The 20,199-nt window shown below is 44.2% G+C and overlaps 2 protein-coding genes across 3 annotated transcripts in view; one reads left to right on the top strand and one right to left on the bottom strand.

The window, feature by feature from the left end:
- SLC38A6 (solute carrier family 38 member 6) overlaps positions 1 to 11,960 on the bottom strand; it is a 38,160-nt gene extending 26,200 nt beyond the window's left edge. Inside the window, exons 1-5 of the mRNA XM_064714573.1 lie at positions 11,774 to 11,960; positions 11,137 to 11,258; positions 10,360 to 10,433; positions 6,904 to 6,956; positions 4,040 to 4,079 (exon numbers count right to left, since the gene is read on the bottom strand). Of these exons, the coding sequence (XP_064570643.1) occupies positions 4,040 to 4,079; positions 6,904 to 6,956; positions 10,360 to 10,433; positions 11,137 to 11,258; positions 11,774 to 11,926 (442 nt within the window). The 5' untranslated portion in view covers positions 11,927 to 11,960. The remainder of the gene's footprint in view (positions 1 to 4,039; positions 4,080 to 6,903; positions 6,957 to 10,359; positions 10,434 to 11,136; positions 11,259 to 11,773) is intronic.
- Positions 11,961 to 12,078: 118 nt separating this feature from the next.
- TRMT5 (tRNA methyltransferase 5) lies at positions 12,079 to 18,516 on the top strand. 2 transcript variants are annotated; one of them, XM_064715568.1, is made up of 5 exons: positions 12,079 to 12,214; positions 14,124 to 14,773; positions 15,041 to 15,165; positions 16,627 to 17,281; positions 18,230 to 18,516. In XM_064715568.1, exons 1-5 carry the CDS (start codon positions 12,114 to 12,116, stop codon positions 18,292 to 18,294), a joined length of 1,596 nt encoding a protein of 531 aa, XP_064571638.1. In that variant the 5' UTR covers positions 12,079 to 12,113; the 3' UTR covers positions 18,295 to 18,516. The 2 variants fall into 2 exon arrangements, with proteins under 2 accessions (XP_064571638.1, XP_064571639.1); XM_064715569.1 differs by lacking the exon at positions 12,079 to 12,214 and adding an exon at positions 12,588 to 12,723 and having other exon boundaries at positions 18,230 to 18,429.
- The last annotated feature ends 1,683 nt before the right edge of the window (positions 18,517 to 20,199 follow it).

Below are 20,199 nucleotides of genomic sequence, written 5' to 3'. Positions count from 1 at the left end.
GGCGGCAGGAGAAGCTGGAGGCTCCCGAGGCAGCGCTCCCGGGAGGGCAGCCCAGGCCAGCAGAGGGTGGTGCTGCCTCTGAAATTTCTGCTTCGCACCGCGGCTGCGCCTCTCCACTGATTCCGGGAAGCTTGAAAAATACCAAGCACGCGATTGTAAATACTTATTTAGGGTGTCTTACAGTCACAGCAGGGGCTCTGTGTGCTGCCTGTCACCTTGGCTGTATTAACAATCTACAGAGCAGCAACACCCACTGCAACAAATCCTGTCACTCCCAGCCACTGCCTGCAGCATTGAGGCAGTGCTGGGGATAAAAATCCCTCCAGGGACACAGAATTGGAGGTTTTTTCCTCATCACTGATTCTCACAAAGAAGAAAAGTGTGTACCTTTGAGGACACGTGGAAACAAAAAATCAAAAAGCACCAGTTGTAGAAATTACACTGAATTAAACTGTATTTTTGTAAGAAAACAAATAATTCTTTGTAAAAGTAAGAGAGCTGTCTGGAAAGTTTAGTTCCAAAGAATGACTGCAATGGCACAAGCCAAGGCAGGTTACCTGAAGAAGTTGAATAAAATACATATTGCAAAGACCACCTAAGCTACATGGTGGTACTGCAGCACAACATCCCACTGTTAATAAAATTTAAATGATTAAACTCCCATTCTCAGCAGTCTGGAGTGATGTCTGTGTGATCACAGCCCCCAGGCACACCTCAGCAGCAGTGACCTTCAGCTGATGGCAGCCCCAGGCTGGGAAGCACGCTGCACAACTCCACATGCTTCCTGCTAAGCTCAGAGCTGGCATTTGTTAGTGCTGGCAACGGGCTGAGAGCTGCTCTTGTGCAATACTTTATTGTGTTTGTCTCCATTTTTCCACCAGCCTTGCTAAAAATCAGCCCTTCTCTAACTTTATTACACATGCTTTAGGAGGTTTAAAGATTTTCTCTTGGGTAGATGGCTGTGGACTGTCATTCTTTTCAGTCCCATGCACAGAAAGGAGAATTCTAGAAGGAGAAATTGCTGTTCTCCTTCCTCCCCTGCACCTGGGAATCTCCCAAACTTCCTTGGTGGGGAGAGGGAAGGGCTGTGTGATTGGCAGCCACAGCTCTGGCCCACTGTGCCTCATCCATCACTTCCTAGAAGCACAACACCACTGAACAATAGCAGGGAATGCATCCAGCTCCAGCTGCTCCTGGAGCAGCAGAGCTGTGGAACTGAGCATTTCCAGCAGCTTCCCTCCTTCCCTGGGTGCCTGCAATTCCTCAAGGGCTCTGTCCCTTCTCTGAGGGCACCTGACACCATCTGGGAGCCTGCAAGATCCTCTTCAGAGCAGGTGAGGAACGGCCACAGGAAGATCACTGCAGAGGAGATGGGACAGGAAAGGGTTGGGAGGAGCAGATGAACAAACCTGAGCAGCCTGGCAAGTGCAGTTTGACATTTCCCTGTTCCATGGGCTCTGCACCCACACACCAAGCAGCCCTGTCAGGAACAAGGCAGTTCATGGCATTGATTACATTAAAGGATCATCTCTCAAAAAACTGAGAAATGGAATGTAAAAATTAGTAGCACTGGCCATCCCATTCAACCTTTTGTTTTCCCTCATTAACAAATACCTATTTACAAGAACATATTCATTGTAAGGAAAGCAAGGCAAATGTTCTCCAAGTTTAGTCACTCTAAGCTCATATTTTATACTCTTTTTAGTTAAGGTATTAAAATTATTCTAATTTACATTTGGATATTGAAAAGTCAACTCAGTATCCTGGTGCATCCTTAGTTAATCTTGGTACTTTCATAGATTTGATTTGTGTTACATGGATTAATTAAATGCCTTCCAAGGGACAATTAAAAATCTGCAGGAAAAGTTGAATACTCATGTCAGAGATGCATGCTAAAATTCCAAACAATGTGTTTGAAAATCTGAACCTTAATTTGACCAATCATGCTGTCCTGCAGCTGTACAAAAATGGGGTTTTTTCCCTTGGGTATCCTGGTAATAGAAAAAATCAATTCCCCTATCTACACAACTCCCTGAGTGTATGCAATTAGAATGTCAAATTCAAATTTACACATTAAGCTTTCTTTTAAAAACACACCAAGATGACAAATTGGAAAGCATAACTATTAAAATTATTACTAAAGTGCTTTCTCCACCACAAATTAATATAAATCACTTCTGCACTCAGGCTATTTTTAGAAGGGATCAGAACAAACTTTAAAAAAAGCCCAGACAAGATGCAGATAGTGACAATAACCCTGGTAATGTTGCTTAATCACAAGGCATCTTTCATTATCTCATGCTCTCTAATCACTTCTGAAACGAGATACCGTGTGATGCAATGCACCCAGGGCTGATGATGGCAGAGGTAACAACAAAACAATTTTATTTTTAGCTTTGCTCTGAAATCAAAGATGTTGACAGAGTCTGGATGTCTGCCCAACAGGGCTCCTGGTTCCTTCAGCCAGCCAGACAAACAGAAAGAGGGGAGCACAGCAAACCAGCAGGACAGGCAGAGCCCAGGTTTTACACTTAATGCCAGCATGGGACAAACTACACTCCACAGTTCTGCCATGTAAAATCTGCAGAAGGACCAAAAAGACAAGAAAAATTCTATTCTTTCCATGCAGCTCTTCAGGAGTCAAAGCTGGGAGAGAAGTGAAGAGAACTTTTCATATCTGATTTTTTTAGGAGCCTGTCAGCCTGCAGCACAGTCATCTTCATGGGGAACTGGGACTGCAGCATCCAGCATGGTTTGGGGCTCCAGAGTTACTGAACTGAATTTTATTAAAATGGCACAGAAAAAGTTTTGTAGTGATCAGGAAGAAATGAGAGTTGTATTTCCTTTGACAACAGTCTTGTTCACGATCCCAGAATCTCCAGGACCTGCTCTGTGGATCCCTCCTTCTCTTGTACTGTTTATTCAGAGGTGCACTCAAACAGGAAAGGAAATGAAAAGATTTGCTCATTGCTACAGAACATCCTCTAAAAGCTGTATGAATAAATAGTCCTTAATCTTGGAATTGCTATGGTCACTCCTGTCTAAAATTAATGCTTGGGTTTTTATAGCCATTTCATTATACTGGAACTTTTAGTATAAGAAAATATTCCAAGTTTATAATGGAAACACAGTTACCTTCTCTAGTTCTAGGTGCTTAGACAGTGGCAAAACCAGCAATCATTGAATTATCTGGACTTGCCAGGTAATCCTAAAGGAAAGAAGAGCACTGGAATGCTGTTTCCTTCTGTTGATGTGTGTGAACGTGGGTATCCCATGGTGGTAGGGAAGAGAGGAGGGAGCTTTTAAATTAGATAATTCCCTCCTTTAAAAGAAAGCATCCAAAACATTTACAACAAAAGAAAAAATAAAACTGTTCTATTAGACTTCAAACTGTTCTACTTTCAGAAAAATAATTTCTAAATACTTAGTGGCTGTGAAATATGTGAGCAAACCTGAGGAAGAGTTCAAGTACAAAAGCAGGGAGTGTGTGTTTTACTATGCCATGTACCAAGGAAGACAAAATAACCAACAGGGGAAGGGGACAGCCCACATGATGCAAGTCAGGGAGATAAACTCCCCAAAAAAACCAAGATATTGAGCTAAAAAAAGAAAGCTGCCATTAATGCAAAACATATGAAACATCATAGCTAAGTAAACATCCACTTGCTGCACAAATCACTGAAAGGCACAAGCAGGTTCCAACAGCAAAACCCAAAGCCCATGATCTGATCAATGCAGCTCCAGATGCAAATGCACAGCAGGGCAGGGAGGAGAGGCTGCAGCCTGAGCTCCCCTCCAGGAGCAGGGCAGCTCACTGGGATGGGCTCCACACCCTGGGGTGCAGCACCAGGCACAGAACCCAACCCCCAAAATTCCCCCATCAACCATAGCCCTTCTCTCAGCACCATCACCAAAGCCTTGCCCTTCATTTTCTGCCCTTTTAATCAGCTTCTTAAAAACACTTTAATTATTGCCTTTAGTGCTGGTGGAGCTTTGAAGCCTGTCACAGATTTAATACTGAGCATATGAAGTCTCTTACCTCCAATATTCTGGATAATTATTGTAGTTGCAACAAGGACCTATAAAAAAATGGATTTCTTTAGAAAGGGTAAGAAGGATAACTAAAATCACATGTCTAGAGCAGGCATAAACCACATGTGCATTATCTTAAACACACCAGATGTAGCAGTGATAACAAGTCCTGAAAGGAAGGGAATTTTCTCCTTAGTGAGGAGTTTAACACATGGAAACCAGCACAATCTAAAATGAGCATGGGAACAAAAATCCTTCCTGAAAATATCACATTTTTATTCTGAGACAAAGCTAATCATACAGTGAAGCCTGTTGTGCACAAGAGGGTTTTTAAATCACTGAAAACATAAGTGCATTCTAACTGGTATCAGGTGAACACAAATGAAAATTATCATTTATCTCTGAGAAGACAGACAGCAGAGATTTGTACAGTACTTCCTTATTCCTGAATATTTCTGACTGTCAGGAATGTCATTGGTTTTTAAACTTGTAAACCAGATACTCTTTTCCTTAGCACTTGTGGTTATTCATACTGGACTGATATGGAAGCAAAAATGATCACAGGCTAAAAAACTTCTCTGAATCCAACAAAATTCATTTCCAACTGAAACAAAAAAAGTGGCTATAAAGTTTTTCCACTGTTTTCTTTTGAGTTTAGCTCTAAATTACCATGATCATGAGCTTCAGTTTTCTTTCTGCCCACTGCACTTCTTGATATAGGACATTTCCTAAATAAACACTGCCATTAAGTCAGCTTGGAAAAAAATTAAGCTACAGTAATGAGAAGAAGTACAAATTTGGCTTTTTGAAAAAAATCATTTCAGATTTTAAATTAATTCAAAATCAGTTCAAAACTCAACAAGGAAAGGAAGAAAAAAAAAAGATATCTTGGAATTTGCCATAGATGGAAACAAATAGCTCACACCTTTGGAAAGGGAGAATCAGCAATCTTCCAGCAGCAGAATATTTCCATTCTTACAAAACTCAGAAAAACACATTTGAAAGGAAATCAGCAGGTTGAGTAACTGCTCTAGCTCAAGAGTAGTTAAGCAGTGGTTTACTCAAACCAAGCTGCCAATGACAGCAAGGTTCTGCACTGGCCTGGCAGCACCATCCCCTGGGTGTGAGGGAGAACTCAGCACTGCTGCAGAGAAAAACAAACAAACCAAAAAACTCATCTGTGCCTGACTGAAGGGAGAACTGTTCAGGGACAGATGAGAATTCAGAATGGCTGTGGTGAAGTAGAAAAGCCCAAAAATCAACAAGATCAGTTAAAAGCAAGGCATTCAGGAAGCAGATCTCAAATACAGGACTTAGCTACTGGATTGCAAAGAGAAAACAGTCTGAGATAATACACTCAAAAAGCAAACAACTTTTAAGAAAAGTGTATAAATATCAAAGATGTTTCAAAACTGTTCCAGAAAACATCAGTTCACCAGGAAAGCCTGGTGAACTTTGATTATTTTATCAAAAGAACAGCTTCCCAACACAGAAATATTCCAGTGCTCTCCATGCACACTGAAAATAAAAGGCCAGATCATTTTCAGCATGGATTACTTAAACTGCAAATAATGAAACAGTGTATTAAGAAGAATTTAAAAAGAAAATACACACATTGAGTATGATGTGAAGCTGTGAAATCTCCTTCATTTCAGCTTTTAAATAACAGATTAGACAAGCATCTGCCAAGAATGGTTTATGTGTGTTCAGAGCAAAGGAAAAGTCAAATTTTAGTTTCTTCTTAAGCTCTACATTTCTATGACTTTTTCAAGTAATGGCTCATGGTTAATGTGTACAGAACAGCTCCTGTAAAAAATAACTTATTCCTTGCTATTGTCAAGGTTTATTATCTCTGGAGGTTGATCACTTGTTAATTTGATCAATAAATATTGATCCTCAGGCTACACTCATCTGCTTATTAATGCTAATGGAAGCCTTACAAACACCTGATAGCTCAGGCTAAATCCTCACTGACATCTGGATAAAAGAAAGCAGTCTCTAGCCTGTTAAGGCAAACTCATTTTTAAAAGTTTGCATTGTTTCAGAAAAACATTAAAATCACACTCGTGGGGTAAAAATTCTGTTTTCAGGAAGGTATAACTGGAACACAGAGCACAGAATTCACAAATTAACAAATTCATATTAAATGTGCTGTATTAACAGGCAGTAACATCACTACTGGGAAAGGGAGATTCAGAACACACTACTAAAAATAATAGTTAATATTTAAAATAGTGAGTTAAAATAATAGTTAACATTTTGATTAATCTTGTATCAGAAATGGTTATGTTTGATGGTGGCTTTGTTTGGTTGCTTTGGTTTTTTGGAGGTTTTGTGGGTTTTTATAATTATGAAACAAAACAAGTAAGAAATATTCAAGTGAAGAGCTTATAAAAAAAAAAAGGAAACAAGTACCAAACATTATAGGTACTCTCAGCTGTTCCTATAGTGGGAATGACATGAGAAGCCATCCCTTATCTCAGATCCCCATGAAAGGCTGCAACACCAACAGCAAATCCACCACTGCCCTGTCTCTGAACACTCCCACAGCACAGGCAGGACTGGATCAAAGCTGAACTTGAGCAACAAGTGAGCAATTTGTACAGACAACTAAAAGTGAGCACTGTGACAGCACAGCAGCACAAACTCCTGCATTTCAGGAGTGTAAATTTAACTCAGGTTTGGCTTCCACAGAGCAGACACACAAAATGAAACCAAATTAAAAGGCTTCAGGCTGTCATGGATTTTTCAGCATACTATGGTGTAAGTAATATACTGTTAATTTTATTTATAGTTCTTTATTATGCAAAGAATATTTGCAAATGAAAAGCATGAGACCAAGAAGAAAAACAGGTAAAAATGAATACTCACCCTTCCAGTTGATCCAAATGCAAAAAGGCCAAGGTCTTCATAAGAAGTGACAGCTGTTGGTAAGGGAAAAAAAGAAAACAGCTAAAATTTTTCTAACTTGAAAGGACTGAAAGCTCTATTTTTGGTCCTTTTAAAATTAATAAAATTCAGGATCCAAAGAACATTTCATAGCATTTTCTACTTACAAAATAGCTTTTATATTCACCTGTACTCCTGCTACTAAATATAGCTTTATTTCAAACATTCAGAGACTCTTCAGCAACTCAATTTGGTATTTCCAGTTTCAGTATTTAAAATATAATACTAGTACATTAATAGTACATTAATTACCTTCTCCCAAAGATTTTCTTTGTGGATGAAGAATTATGAAATTAGCGCTTTATTCTAAAGATATTTTTGTATTTTATATCTCAAAAGGGCAGGTTTTTTTAAAATTAGGATGACAACAGAAGATAAATTTTCATCCTTCTACAAATATAAATATTACCATCTTCCCAGCTTTTAAGAACTAGGCCCTATCTATTAAGAAAGCTGAAGGTAAACACCTTCTTTGGTTGAGACCTATTATTAAAAAAACCCAAAAGAAAACCCAAAGCAAAACAAAAATCCTGCCCTTACCTGCACCCCACTTACATAATTACATGAAAACAGCCTGTGGTTTCCTGGGTAATTTTGCTGGGTTTTAGCTGCTGCTCACTTCTGTTATAACTCAGAACAATCCCTTCTCAGAGAGAAGGAACTCAGATTAAAGCCTCTCATTGCTACTCTGTCAGTGAGCCAGTCTGTTCAGCATAAACCTGGAACTGTCTCTAACAAATAGAATTTAACAAAAAATATGTCTTACTAGATTTTACCCTGTGTTTTTCCTAATTTCCATTTATAAAGTAGCTAATCACTACTAAACTACTAAAAAAAAAGCATTTTAGGTAGCCATTAAAAAAATCAGAAAAATAGTAAACATATTTAAGAGCAAGTTGTTTTTACCACATGGCAATGAATATAAATAAATAAATATAAATATACATGGCAAATAAATACACATGTATGAGGAGTTATGAGCAAAGAGAACAAAATTTTCCACACAATTCCAAAAGAGCAATATGAAACCTTAAGAGTATTTTCTGTAGTCCTGTAAACACTGGAAGCCCTATTACTTGATCACATTACTTCTGTAATTTCAATAATATATGGAACAAAATATTTAGTGCAATTTATATAAAGATAAGTAAGTTCTACCTGATTAGCTTATTTTTTATCATTCATTAACACTCCATGGAAATTATCCCTTTAAATGTGAAGGGGCCAGTGCAGTACCAGCAATATTTGTGATTGACTCCTAAAATGAAAAGTACAAAACAGCCACAAAACTTCAAAGTGCATCCCACTGAAATTCCCAATTCCTCTGCTCTACAGAGTAATCTCAGCCCTTATCAGCCCAGAACAACACAGGTCACACTGAATTAACACAGGACAAACACTGACTGACACTAATCTCAACTCAACACTTGGCAATATTTTTTTTGCTAAGCCTTTTGGTCTACACAAATCACTTGATTTTGTCAAAGTCCAGACCAATATAAATGAGTAACTGAAGGTACTTCTTTGTTTTTGAACTGCAACTAAAATACCTGTGCTTGATAAATCCTGGCCTCTGTTTGAAATGGAATTAGTGTTAGTGCTTTCTTTTCATAATGTGTTTTATAGGCCACTTCTTTCCTAAATAATAGTTTACAAACATTTTCAACTGTTTCTCTTCATCACCTTTTAATTTTTTCTAGCTTGTTTTAAATATAAAAATACTGAAATTTCCTTCCAATTTTTTCACGTGGATTAAGTTTAATACTCCAACACTGTTTACAAATTAATATAATTTTTTTAAAGAAAAAGTTTAATTAAGTACTTTGGAATCAAACACATACAGAGATTTTACTTTGTCAAGGTACAAAGGTTGAATTTCCCACTTTTTAAATACAGTGTTCTAAGGAAAAACTTGGAATGCTGTCTAGCATTTAATTACTTCAATAGCTGACAGGAATGATAGAAAATATGATCTCAAATCTTATTTTAAAAAAATTAAAACACAAAATGTGATAAATCCAGCAAAGTTATCCAGACATAGTTCTGGTGCCAGCATTAGGTGATAATTAATTATTAGTTTCAGACTAGAGGAATTCTTCAGCTGCATGCATTTCAGAAATGCTTTCCTGAGGTGAACTGCTGCCTTTGGACAAGAACTGAGGAGTGAAACCCTTCATTCTTATCAGGCCTCTGAGTTCAGAACATCCAAATTCTTCTTACTTAAATCATTAGTTCTCCCCCTAATCGTAATTCTTTTGAAGGAATCTCTTTTTTTTTTTTACTAAACAACAGCTTAATGCCACTTAATTCCCAGAAAATACAGAACTTTTCAGCCTGAAATAAGAGGTTTAATAGACCATTAAAATTACCTGAATCTCCCCTTTTTTTTTTGCTTCTCATGTACCTATCTGGCTTTGTTTTTCAGGCTCTGATTCCTTTCTAATAAGCAGCACTCCAAAAGGAGACAAAAATTACCAAACCCTTACTCCCAAATCATCAAGCAGCCAACAATACCAAGCATAAAAGGAACCCTACCTCTGAGGGGTGATTTTTAAGAATGGATGAAGAAGATCCCTCAACAGGTGGGGACAGGAGCAGCAGATCTGAGAAGAATGAGGAAGAAATCATCTGAGAGACCAAAGGCAGCTAAAGAAAACAAAGGCAAGGAGGAAAGAGGCAGCAGCTTTCTCCCACCACCTTTGAAAAGAGAGGAAAACAGATGAGAGGGAAACAATAAGCAGGGAAACTTCCTGCTGTAACATGATCTTTGTGTAGCAGAAGTCAAGGAAAGACTCAGTTGTTCCAGCAGCAATTAAAAGAAGCAGGAATTGAAACAGGAGCAGATCTGACTGCAGGTTTTAGAATGGATTGATTGAGCTGTCTCAAAGCTGTGCAGTTCCCAAGGGCTGCACCATGACTTCTCATTCAGCATCACAAATGCTCCATCTATAAAGCACCACAAGAATAATGATCATCCAATATGAATGGTATCCATTTCAAACCATGGTCTAAAATATATGCACTACTCCTAGGAGAATGAAAGGCTGCTATTTTATTGCTCTTAATCATTCACTGAAGTAGTGAGGTTCAGCCAGTACCAAAATAATTTTGCTGCAGAAATACAGGATCCCTCTGGAAAGATAAGAGAGGCATTTGGAAAAAAATTTAAATCAGAAATCAGTTTGGCATTGGCTTTGCATAAAAAGACTCAAAATCCTATTTTTAAATGACAGACATTAATTATTAAAACATGAAATATTTCAAGGTCAGTCAGTCAGACACCCCTGTTAACTGCAATCTTTATAGTGGGTCATGTCTCTGTGATAAAACTGAGGAAATGTTTCAGAGCTCACTGTCAGATAAATGCTTTGCACTTACCAGTCTGAGTGCACATACTGAGCAGGAGAAACACAGAGTAAGAAGCAAGGCTGGCAACAATCAGCAGCAAGATACTAAAAACCACAAAACATTCACAATTAAGCACTTTTACAGTACAATGAACTTTCGAGCTTTAAGAATGCTACTGTTGCAAGAACTAAGCTACAGGATTTCCTCATTTTATGGCTTTTATCTGCTGACTATGGTTCACATGGTTTCTGATCTTCCCAATACTTGCCAAGTTGCCCTGATGTTGGATTACAGGATGGCCAGAACCATGGGAGTTTGTGTGTGCACATAAACACAAACACACATCCCCCAGTGAAGAGACACCAATGCTTAGGAAATGGACAAAGTGACAATTCCAGTGGCTTTGGCCCCATTACCCACAGGTCAGCATTTGCAACAAGCAAAAGTGCAAACAAAAGCAAGGGTTCATTCAGAGTTTTCAGCCACATATCCATCCTATTCCACAAGGCCCACTCCTGGAGCTAAAGGAAACCAGATTTTTGAAAAGAAAATATCAATCTATCAGGAGTAATGGCCAAGAAATTGCCACCCTGTGGCAATTTAATGCAACATCTGGGTAGGACGTATATTAGGTCAGATCTGAATGACTAAATCAAAAAGGGGAAGATCTTAATCAACAATTCTGAAAGGCACAAGCTATTTATTTCTTCCTCAGATTTGCACAGGAGTCTCAGTATTTTTTTTTTCTTTAATTCAAACCTACAATGGGCGTTTAGAAGTGAGTATATGTAAAAACTGAAAACTTACCTAAACCCCATGATCCCTGTGTTGGCCATGGCATAGGATAAGCCAAGTATCCCACTGCCCATGATTGCATTCATTAAGTTAAACACTGAGAACGCAAAGGAAGAACCATGACTTGAAGAACTCTGTGAAAAAGACAGAAAAACAAAAAGCACAATTAGTGAAAGAAATCTTTTGTTCTTTCCTAAAATGAAATTCAAGGGAGAAGGAGGCAACAGTCAACTTCTCCTTCTCCAATCTAAAATTTCACTTCTCATTCTGACACGACGCAGATCCTTGCGCACACACGATGCCGTGAGCATCCCAAGACGCCCACAGAGAGCCTGGGAGCACAGCGGGGGCAGAGCGCAGAACGAGCAGGGCAGGATTCAGGGCTGGGATCCGGCTGTCCCTGCGTGCCCCAGCAGGGCCCAGGCAGCGCTCCCAGCGCTCAGCAGGCAGGGAAGCGAAGGGATCAGGAGCAGCCATGGGAGCAGAGGCTGATCCCCCCCGCCTCCAGGTGATTCTTCCGTCCCCGGTGCTGTCACCGCCCCTCACTGCCCCGTCCCGCCGCCCTTTGAACCCGCGCTGCCCGAGTCTCCCCTCAGCGCCCAGCGCAGCCCCCTCAGGGCGCTCCCTCCCCGCCGCCCCTCACACGCACGCTGCCCGGCGGCGGCGGCAGCAGCGGGGCGGTCTCCCGCTCCTCCTCCTCCTCCTCGCCGTCCTCCTCCTGCCGCTCGCGGGCGGACAGGTACCAGCCACGGGCGAGCAAGGGCCGGACCCGCCCGGACCCCCAGGGCGGCGGCGCCGCCATCGCCCCCCGCGCCCGCCGAGCGCCTCTGAGGGGAGCGCCGGGGGCGGGGCCAACCGCGGGCGTGGCCGTAAGGTGGGCGTGGCCACAAGTGAGGGGCGGAGCCGTGCCCGCCCCGCTGAGGGAACATAGAGAGGCGTGGTATTGTGGGCGTGGTCATCCCTGGCCCCGCCTTTCACGCTGAGGGGGCATGGAGGGGCGGGGAATGGTGGGCGTGGCCACTGCTGAGCCCCGCCCAGCCCGGCGCAGCGGCGATGACGCGCGCGCGCGGCGCGCGGGCCCCGGCATGAGGTGAGGGCGGGGGTGGCGGGGGGAGACAATTCCCTGAGGGGAGAGCGGGATAACCGGGGAGAACGGGATAATCGCGGATCGTGTGCTGAGGGAAGGGACGGTGTCTCTCCAGGGGTGCCTTGGGAAGGTGGCGGCAGTGGCCTCCAGCCAGATCCAATGTTGTGGGCGCCTCTGTCCTGTGGGTTTAATCCAATACCGAGAAGCGGCAGGATGAGAGGACATGGCCCCAGGTTGCGCCAGGGAAGGCTTAGTTTGGACATTAGAAAGAATTTGGTCACAGAAAAGGTGATCAGACATTGGAACGATGTCCGGCAAAGCGGGGGAGTCACTGTCCTGGAGGTGTTTAAGGAAAGATGGGGCGAGGCACCCCGTGCCATGGGGGTGGGTGCTCGATGATCCCGGAGATCTTTTCCAGCCGATTCGATTCTCTGGTTCTGAGACCCACAGCACGCCCAGGAGAAGCAGGGGGATGCTGAGGGCTCTGGATGAGGATTTCTCCTGTGCACAGGGTGAGCAATGCCGTGTGCCTTTCAGGAGCTGTGTTCTGCCAAAAGCCTGGCTCAGGGAAAGGAGCGGCCTGGGGGATGCACGGAGCGGAGCCGGGATTGGGGCAGGCCAGGATGGGAGCAGGAGCAGCCTGGGCAGGGTTTGGCACGGGAGGTTTGTGAAGGACAGAGCACGCAGCCTGGTGTTGCCTTGGAGAGGGGCAGCGCTGAGGGAAGCACGCAGGAGAACCAATTTCCCTGCAGAGTCTGTCTCTGAAAACAAGCTTATAAAAAAATCAGGAGGAACGCCAGCCTCCAGCACCACTTAAACCATTGGCTCCTACCTTGGAGCAGCCAGTGCCAAGGCAGGGAATTTGGCCCTTTTGGTCTGTCTCTAGTGGAGGAAACCATTTAGAGCAGTGTGAAGCCACTTTTCCAGTTTCCATCCCGTGGATGAATTAGGGCTCAGTGGCAGGAACAGACATTACTGATGCTCCTCCTCTGGACCTTATGGTGGACACTGCATTTAATGAATGACCTTTCTGGCATGCACCTTGTGACCGTGTTCACAGGGGTCCGAGGATGAGGGAAGAGAGGAGAATCTGACTCCATTTTTCAGAAGGCTGATTTATTATTTTATTATATATATTATATTAAAACTATACTAAAAGAATAGAAGAAAGGATTTCATCAGAAGGCTGGCTAAGAATAGAAAAAGAAAGAATGAATAACAAAGGCTTGTGGCTCAGACAGAGAGTCTGAGCCAGCTGACTGTGATTGGCCATTAATTAGAAACAACCACATGAGACCAATCCCAGATGCACCTGTTGCATTCCACAGCAGCAGATAAACATTGTTTACATTTTGTTCTTGAGGCCTCTCAGCTTCTCAGGAGGAAAAATCCTAAGGAAAGGATTTTCATAGAAGGTGTCTATGACACACCTCGTGGAGCAAAGCTCTTACAGAGCATGGAACCTCTAACACTGGGGCATGGCAGGCAGAAATCACCAGAGTGACCATGACCACTGTTGCTAATAACTGTTTTCTAGCAACCACTGCTTGGTAATGAATTTTACCAGACACAGGAGGGATCCAACAGGAGTAGGATCAAGACAGTAGAAATATTTCCATTTGGCTTACTGAGATTAAAATCACATTTATTAGAACAAAGAGAGGTCATTGTGTTTTGGCAGGAGGGGATTATCTCACTGCTTGAAGTCAGTTAACATTTGAGTCTGAAAGTCCATTTGCAAAATAACAAATTTGCAGCATATATTTCATAATAAAGAGCTTTACTAAACTATTGTGGATTGTTTGGTACAGATGGAAATTCTGGTTTAAGAGAACAGCAAATCCATGTGATTTGCAGCCTTTTAAATGGAATGATTACATAATGTCTATAAAATGAATAATTTCTCTTCTAGGACTTTGTGGAGATTGGGATACTGTGCCAGACTACTGAAAACTAATCATTTTAGAACAGCTGCATCAAATCCATCATTTCCAGCAGTTTGGATGCTATTGGCACAACATTCTGGCACAATACCTGGGCTCTTTGTAGTAGTTCAAAAAAACACTTTGTTCACAATGCCCGAAACCGTGGAGGATAAAACTAATCCAGAACTGTATCTGCCACATCCTGGAGTGCGTGGGATGACAGTGCTCAACAGAGAGGCTTTCAAAAGGACTCTGGTTGTTCCAGCTCTTAAAGTCAGGAAGGAAATTGTGCACAGAGTGCTGAAGTCTCTGAAACAATCGGTACTGAAGCGCCCCGGCCTCAAGCGTGTGGTGGAGGACCCAGAGGATGAGGACAGCAGATTTGTTATCCTGGATCCTCATCAAGTGCCAGATTTCTCATTAGGGGAGTCAGAGCAGCAGGTCCTGAGGGAGCTCAGTGTCCCTGCTGAGGTGTGCAAGCACCAGCTGGAGCTGAGCTATGAGAATTTCAAGTCGGAGGAGATCCTGAGGGCCGTCCTTCCCCAGGGCCAGGAGGTCACCTCTGGCTTCAGCCGTGTGGGGCACATTGCTCACCTGAACCTCAGGGATCACCAGCTGCCCTACAGACACCTCATTGGTAGGTGCAGCAGCTCCTCTCTGCAAGGTGTTTGTGCCATTTGTGTATTGTTAAAAAGTTGCTGTGCTGAGGGGCACAGCTCTCACAGTGTGGTGCTCTCACTGCCCTGTGCTGAAGTGTGTGCCTTGGACAGGGCACAGCTGCAGCCCTGAGTGTTCCAGCACACACCTACTTCTGTTAATTTAGCTGTAAACAGCAGCTTTGTTGTGGCTGTTGTTGAAAGGTCCTAGTCCCTTAACCATAATTATCTCCCACTCTCTCTTTCAGGCCAGGTGATAATGGACAAGAATCCAGGAGTCACCTGTGTAGTGAATAAAACCAACATTATTGACAGCACATACAGGAACTTTGAAATGGAAGTGCTTGCTGGAGAGAGCAACCTGGTGACCAAGGTACAGGCCTTTCCCCTGCTGTTTTCAATTTAATGTGCTAAAACAAAACCCAAAGGAATCTTCTGGAGAGATGTGATGCAGGGATGCTGCTGAGACCATTCCTGTGCACAGTGCCCTTCCTGACACCTGCCTGAGCCTGAGGCTTGGCTGTTTCTGCTACATGCCTTTGTCCTGCTCTGCCCAGGGCAAACTCAGCCACAGGGATCAGGAAGGCATGTGTTCTTCCAGTTCACAGCCTAGATTTAGTGATGTGGATTTGAGCTAAGAAACTCCAATTTCCTGATTTCACCAAGCCTTGTACAGTGGCTGGTACAGAAATTTCTATCTCACCAACTTTGCAACTTAGGCAACATTTTGCCTTTGTTGCCTTTGCCTTTTTTCTCTCCTGTCAGCAGCAAGACAAACCTCCTGTCTCCTCTGCTCTGACATCTATCAGGTGCAATCACTGTGTGACTGCCAAGTGTTCTTCACATAGGGCTTCTTGTCTGTACATGGAAACTTGGCCACTGCTTCCACAAAAATATTTTATCTGTTAGCAGCTTTATGCTTTCAAAGGAGAAAAAATGAGATTACCAAATAAAAGTTGAATAGCTTGGTGGAACATCCTGTTCACGCAGAGAGAAGGCCACTGGATTGTCAAGGCAGCAGTGACAATGGAATGTGCTGCACATGGTGTCACCACACACCTGGCACAGCATGGAGCTGCATGCAGGAGTGCAGACACTTCAGACACTTCACTTTGTTTCTTGCTGGCAAAGCAAACAGTGTGAGATCTGGATCCCAAGTTACTTTGGAATCAGACAGTTCCACATGCTGGTGCAAAGAGAGTATTGTCTTGCATCCCATTCTCATCTGAATGAATACCGTTCCTTTTCAGGTCTGTGCTTGAGATAGTGGTCATCCCAGAGCCTGGGTTTGGATCAGCCTCCAGACTCTGTCACCTTGGGAGATGAAATGCAGCATTTTTCAAGCTGCAGAACTGGCTCCCAGTGGCTTTGACTTTGGCTGACGGTTCCTATTCTTGGGCCTATCATTCTCAGACACTTATTTACTGTGTGCACTTCACAAAGGAGGGCTTGAGGCTTCTTTCCAAGCTCTGCTTTCAATAAAGGAGCTGTCAGCCAGCCACAGAGCTCTTGAAAACCCTCAGATTTTTGTAGGGTCATTTGAAGTTGCTGCTTTATTTCCACCTGGTGATTGAGACCTGCATAATGCCAGCTATCAGGATTGACACTGGGGACATGGCTGTGTCTGATGAGTTGATCTGGTAAAGAATTAAGATCTGTTTATTTGATTCCTTAGCTAATCTGTTTGTTTAAGATTCACATATGCCACCAGTGGGACAATGCTGATGTACATGTTACCCTTTGATAAGGCACCTTAATTTTCTTCATTAGGATAATGCTTAAATCTGCCTGGCATTTGAACACAGAGGCTTAACCAAACGTTTTGGACTTGCAGGTCAAAGAAAATAACATTTCCTACGAGCTGGACTTCTCCAAGGTGTACTGGAACCCGCGGCTGTCCACGGAGCACGGCCGCATCGTGGCGCTGCTCAGGGCCGGCGATGTTCTGTTCGATGTCTTTGCCGGCGTCGGCCCTTTCGCCATCCCGGCGGCCAAGAGGAGGTGCCGGGTGTTTGCCAACGACCTCAACCCCGACTCCTACTCCTGGCTGCTGCACAACTGCCGGCTCAACAAAGTGCACAGCCAGGTGAAGGCGTTCAACATGGACGGCAGGGCCTTCCTGCGGGGGCCGGTGAGGGAGGAGCTCAGCAAAGAGCTCCCGCTGCTGGGGGAGGAGCACCAAACTGCGTTCCACATCGTGATGAATCTGCCAGCCCTGGCTGTGGAGTTCCTGGATGTCTTCAGGCATCTCTTGGTGGGGGAGCCCTGCAGCCCTGCCGGCCTCCCCACTGTGCACTGCTATGGCTTCTCCAAGCACAGCGACCCAGCCAGGGACATCCAGGAGCGGGCAGAGGCCGTGCTGGGAACCTCCTTGGCCGGGCGCTGCTCCACCTTCCTGGTCAGGAACGTGGCACCCAACAAGGAGATGCTGTGCCTCAGCTTCCAGCTCCCAGCAGATGTGCTCTACAAGAGGCCCTGCCCTGAGGAAGGTAAGGAGCAAACTCCCCACGTGGCATTGGGATTTCAGGCTGCACCTTGTGCTGCTCCCACCTGCTCAGCCCCATGGCTGTGTGACATTGGCTGTGGCACTGAGCATGGAGCTGGCCAGCAGGACTGAGGGCCTGCATGTGTGCAGCAGCTGCAGGGCTTTCCTTGCTGTGCTAACAGCAGCCTGCTCCTCTGATCCTAGCATGAGCTCCCCAGAAAAATGGACTGGACAGGATCACCCCACAGGCCATAAACCAGACCTCCATGCCTCAGGTTGGGGCACCCAGTGATCCCTGTGGGCCCTTCCAGTGCAGGGTATCCAGGGGCTCTGTGATCTGGTGCCAAGCACACGGCCCTGTCAGCTCAGTGCTTCCAACTGGAGCTGTGTCTTCCCCAGATCAGTGCACTCCCAAGGGACTGCTCCCAGCTCTGACCTCCTTATGCTCACACAGCTCTGGAGTCACCACAGCAGCACAATCAGCTTCTGTACCTGACTGAGTTTAACTGAGACATAGATACCCTTGGAGATCTTCAGCGCTGGATTTGGTTGTTTGTGGGGTTTTTTTTATTTATAATTGTTCATTTAAGAAACTGGTTGGTTTCAATGATCCTGGGCTTTGCAATCCATGACAAAGGGAGCAGAGGGAGGCTCCCATCTGCAGGTACACGAACTGGAGGTTTTTATAAGGCTTTAATGCCATGAAACTTATTTTTATGCTGTTGTCAGGTTGCACTGAAATGTAGGTCAGAATGCAGCTTCATACAGGTTTTTGCAAAGTCTTTTTTGGCTTTCAGTAAAGACCCCCCATTATTGCTCTAAGAGTTTTCATTTGTGACTGTTAATCCTCATTTTAACTCTCATCTCTTCCTGTTAAATCCCTTACCAGAGCTTGTTGTAGGTCAGTCTGTTTATGTACATTAAATAACTTGCTTTTTCTAACCTTTTCCAGCAAAACCAGCCTCAAAACGTCTCTGTACCAGCCAAGATTGTTCAGAAGAGAAGGCACTGAGTTGAAGACTATGGTGACTGCCTTAGTTTGTGCAAGGGATATTTGGGGTGTCTCTGGTTTACCCCTTGAGTTATGAGGAGCAGAGCTGTGTTCCCATCAAGATGCAGCTTTATTTTGGGGGCCTTGCTTCCTGCAGTCACCTTTTCTTCTCATTGTGGGATCGACTGAAATTGCTACTACAAAAAATTAAAGCTTTATTCTCTTATAATAAATGTGTTTTGGTACTTCCCTGCTCTCTATTGTTTCACACCCTGTGCTAACTCAGTGGCAGGGCCTGGGGTGGTTTTCTGCTGTAGCATTTTGATGATGTGCAAGTTGTGGGGAGAACAGACTTTTGTGTCTTGTCAGGCCTGGGAAGGTGAGTGATACAACCCCTGCCCTGGATTCTCCCTGACAGATGTGTTCTGCTTTCAGAATATTGGGTTGTGCTTAGCAGATGCACAAACAGCTCTTGTGTAAGCAAGGTAACCTTTCAAAAGCTTAACCTGAGATACCAAAAAGGCCTGATAGCCCAACATCCTGAGGTTTTGAGTAAAAAATTCTTTTTAACACCAAGATTTAGTTAGGGATTAGTTGACTCCTGACTCTGTGTTTGCCCATGGTTAGAGCCAGAAAGACTTGAATGTCTTTTGCATGTTTGCAGATGAAGTTCATGCTCTCATTGCTGAAACCAGCACCTGAAAAACAGTTCTGTCCTCCTGACACCGTGTCCTGCCGTGGCTTCTGTGCCTCTGCCCTCTCCAGCTCTCCCCACCTCTGCCTGCTCCCCTGCTGCAGTCCCTGGATGATCTTTCTGCCTGGCTGCTTGTATTCTGTGGGGATTTGAAAAGCCTCTGCCTTTGATTTCCTTTTCTTACCCATCCAAACTATTGTTGGGCAATGTCAACCACAAACAGTTTCTTTGGCCGGAGCACTCGGCTCGCCCTCTCCGTTTCAGATATTTTCCCCCAGCCCAGGCTCTGAGCTCACACCCAGCCACCAGATGTGTGTCACCCTCGTGGCCCTGCTGCTGTGGCCCCAGCCCTGAGCCTGCTGCATTTTTGGTTCTCACCCAAACACCACCGAGGGCCGCCGGTTTGTTTTGCTGGTGGCTCTGTGTGCCGGCCTTTCCTTCCCTTGGCTGCGCAGCTGTGTTGGGAGTGAGCCCTCGAGCTGCATTCCTGCAGGATCTCATTTATCCATCCCCAGGGAGGCTGTCCTGCCTCACCTGAGTATCCTGAGCCCTGCCTGGCCTGCACTGAGCCCCAGCCTCCTGCTCAGCCCTGCAGCTCCAGCCCGTGCTCTCCTCCCAGGCACGGCTGTGCTGGGATTCTGTCCCTGCTCTGCTGCTTTCCAGCTGCTGCCTCCCGCTTCCCACAAACATCTGAAGGCAGCTCCTGTTCTCCAGGGCCCCCCACCAGCACTGATGGAGTGGTAAGGCACTGACTGAACCACTCTGGGATGGTGCAGCCACCCTGGGATCCCTGTGACTTCACAGCCCCAGTTCAGGGCTTGGCACCACTGCACCAACCCAAACCATTTCTGGGCCAAAATATGTAACTCTGATTTTCACTACAGTGTCAGGGCAGGGAAGGATTTAAAGTGGTAAATTTTTTTCTCCCTGAAGAACCAAATGCCAGTGTTATTCCAGCAGCATAACTTCAGATACCAGTCTAGCAGATACATCACTGTGCTCATAACCAGGGATTTTCCAGCTTTCTGTGCAGCTGCCAGTTCTGTGTACACGAAATGACATAATAAATAACAGCCAAGCTACACACAAGTTAATGAGTGTATTGAAATTATGAATATTAATATGCATATGCAGTTCTACATTCATTAGGGCATGACCTGGGGCTTTACAGAGTGAATCTGAAGAGATCATTGGTGATCTTTGCCAGCCTGGGTGAGCCTGGGAGAGGAGAGAAAGG

This window comes from Zonotrichia leucophrys, chromosome 5, assembly GCF_028769735.1.
Source record: "Zonotrichia leucophrys gambelii isolate GWCS_2022_RI chromosome 5, RI_Zleu_2.0, whole genome shotgun sequence".
Lineage (NCBI taxonomy): Eukaryota > Metazoa > Chordata > Aves > Passeriformes > Passerellidae > Zonotrichia > Zonotrichia leucophrys.
The sequence above is the reverse complement of the archived record's forward strand: the minus strand, read 5'-3'. Positions and strand labels throughout refer to the sequence as shown.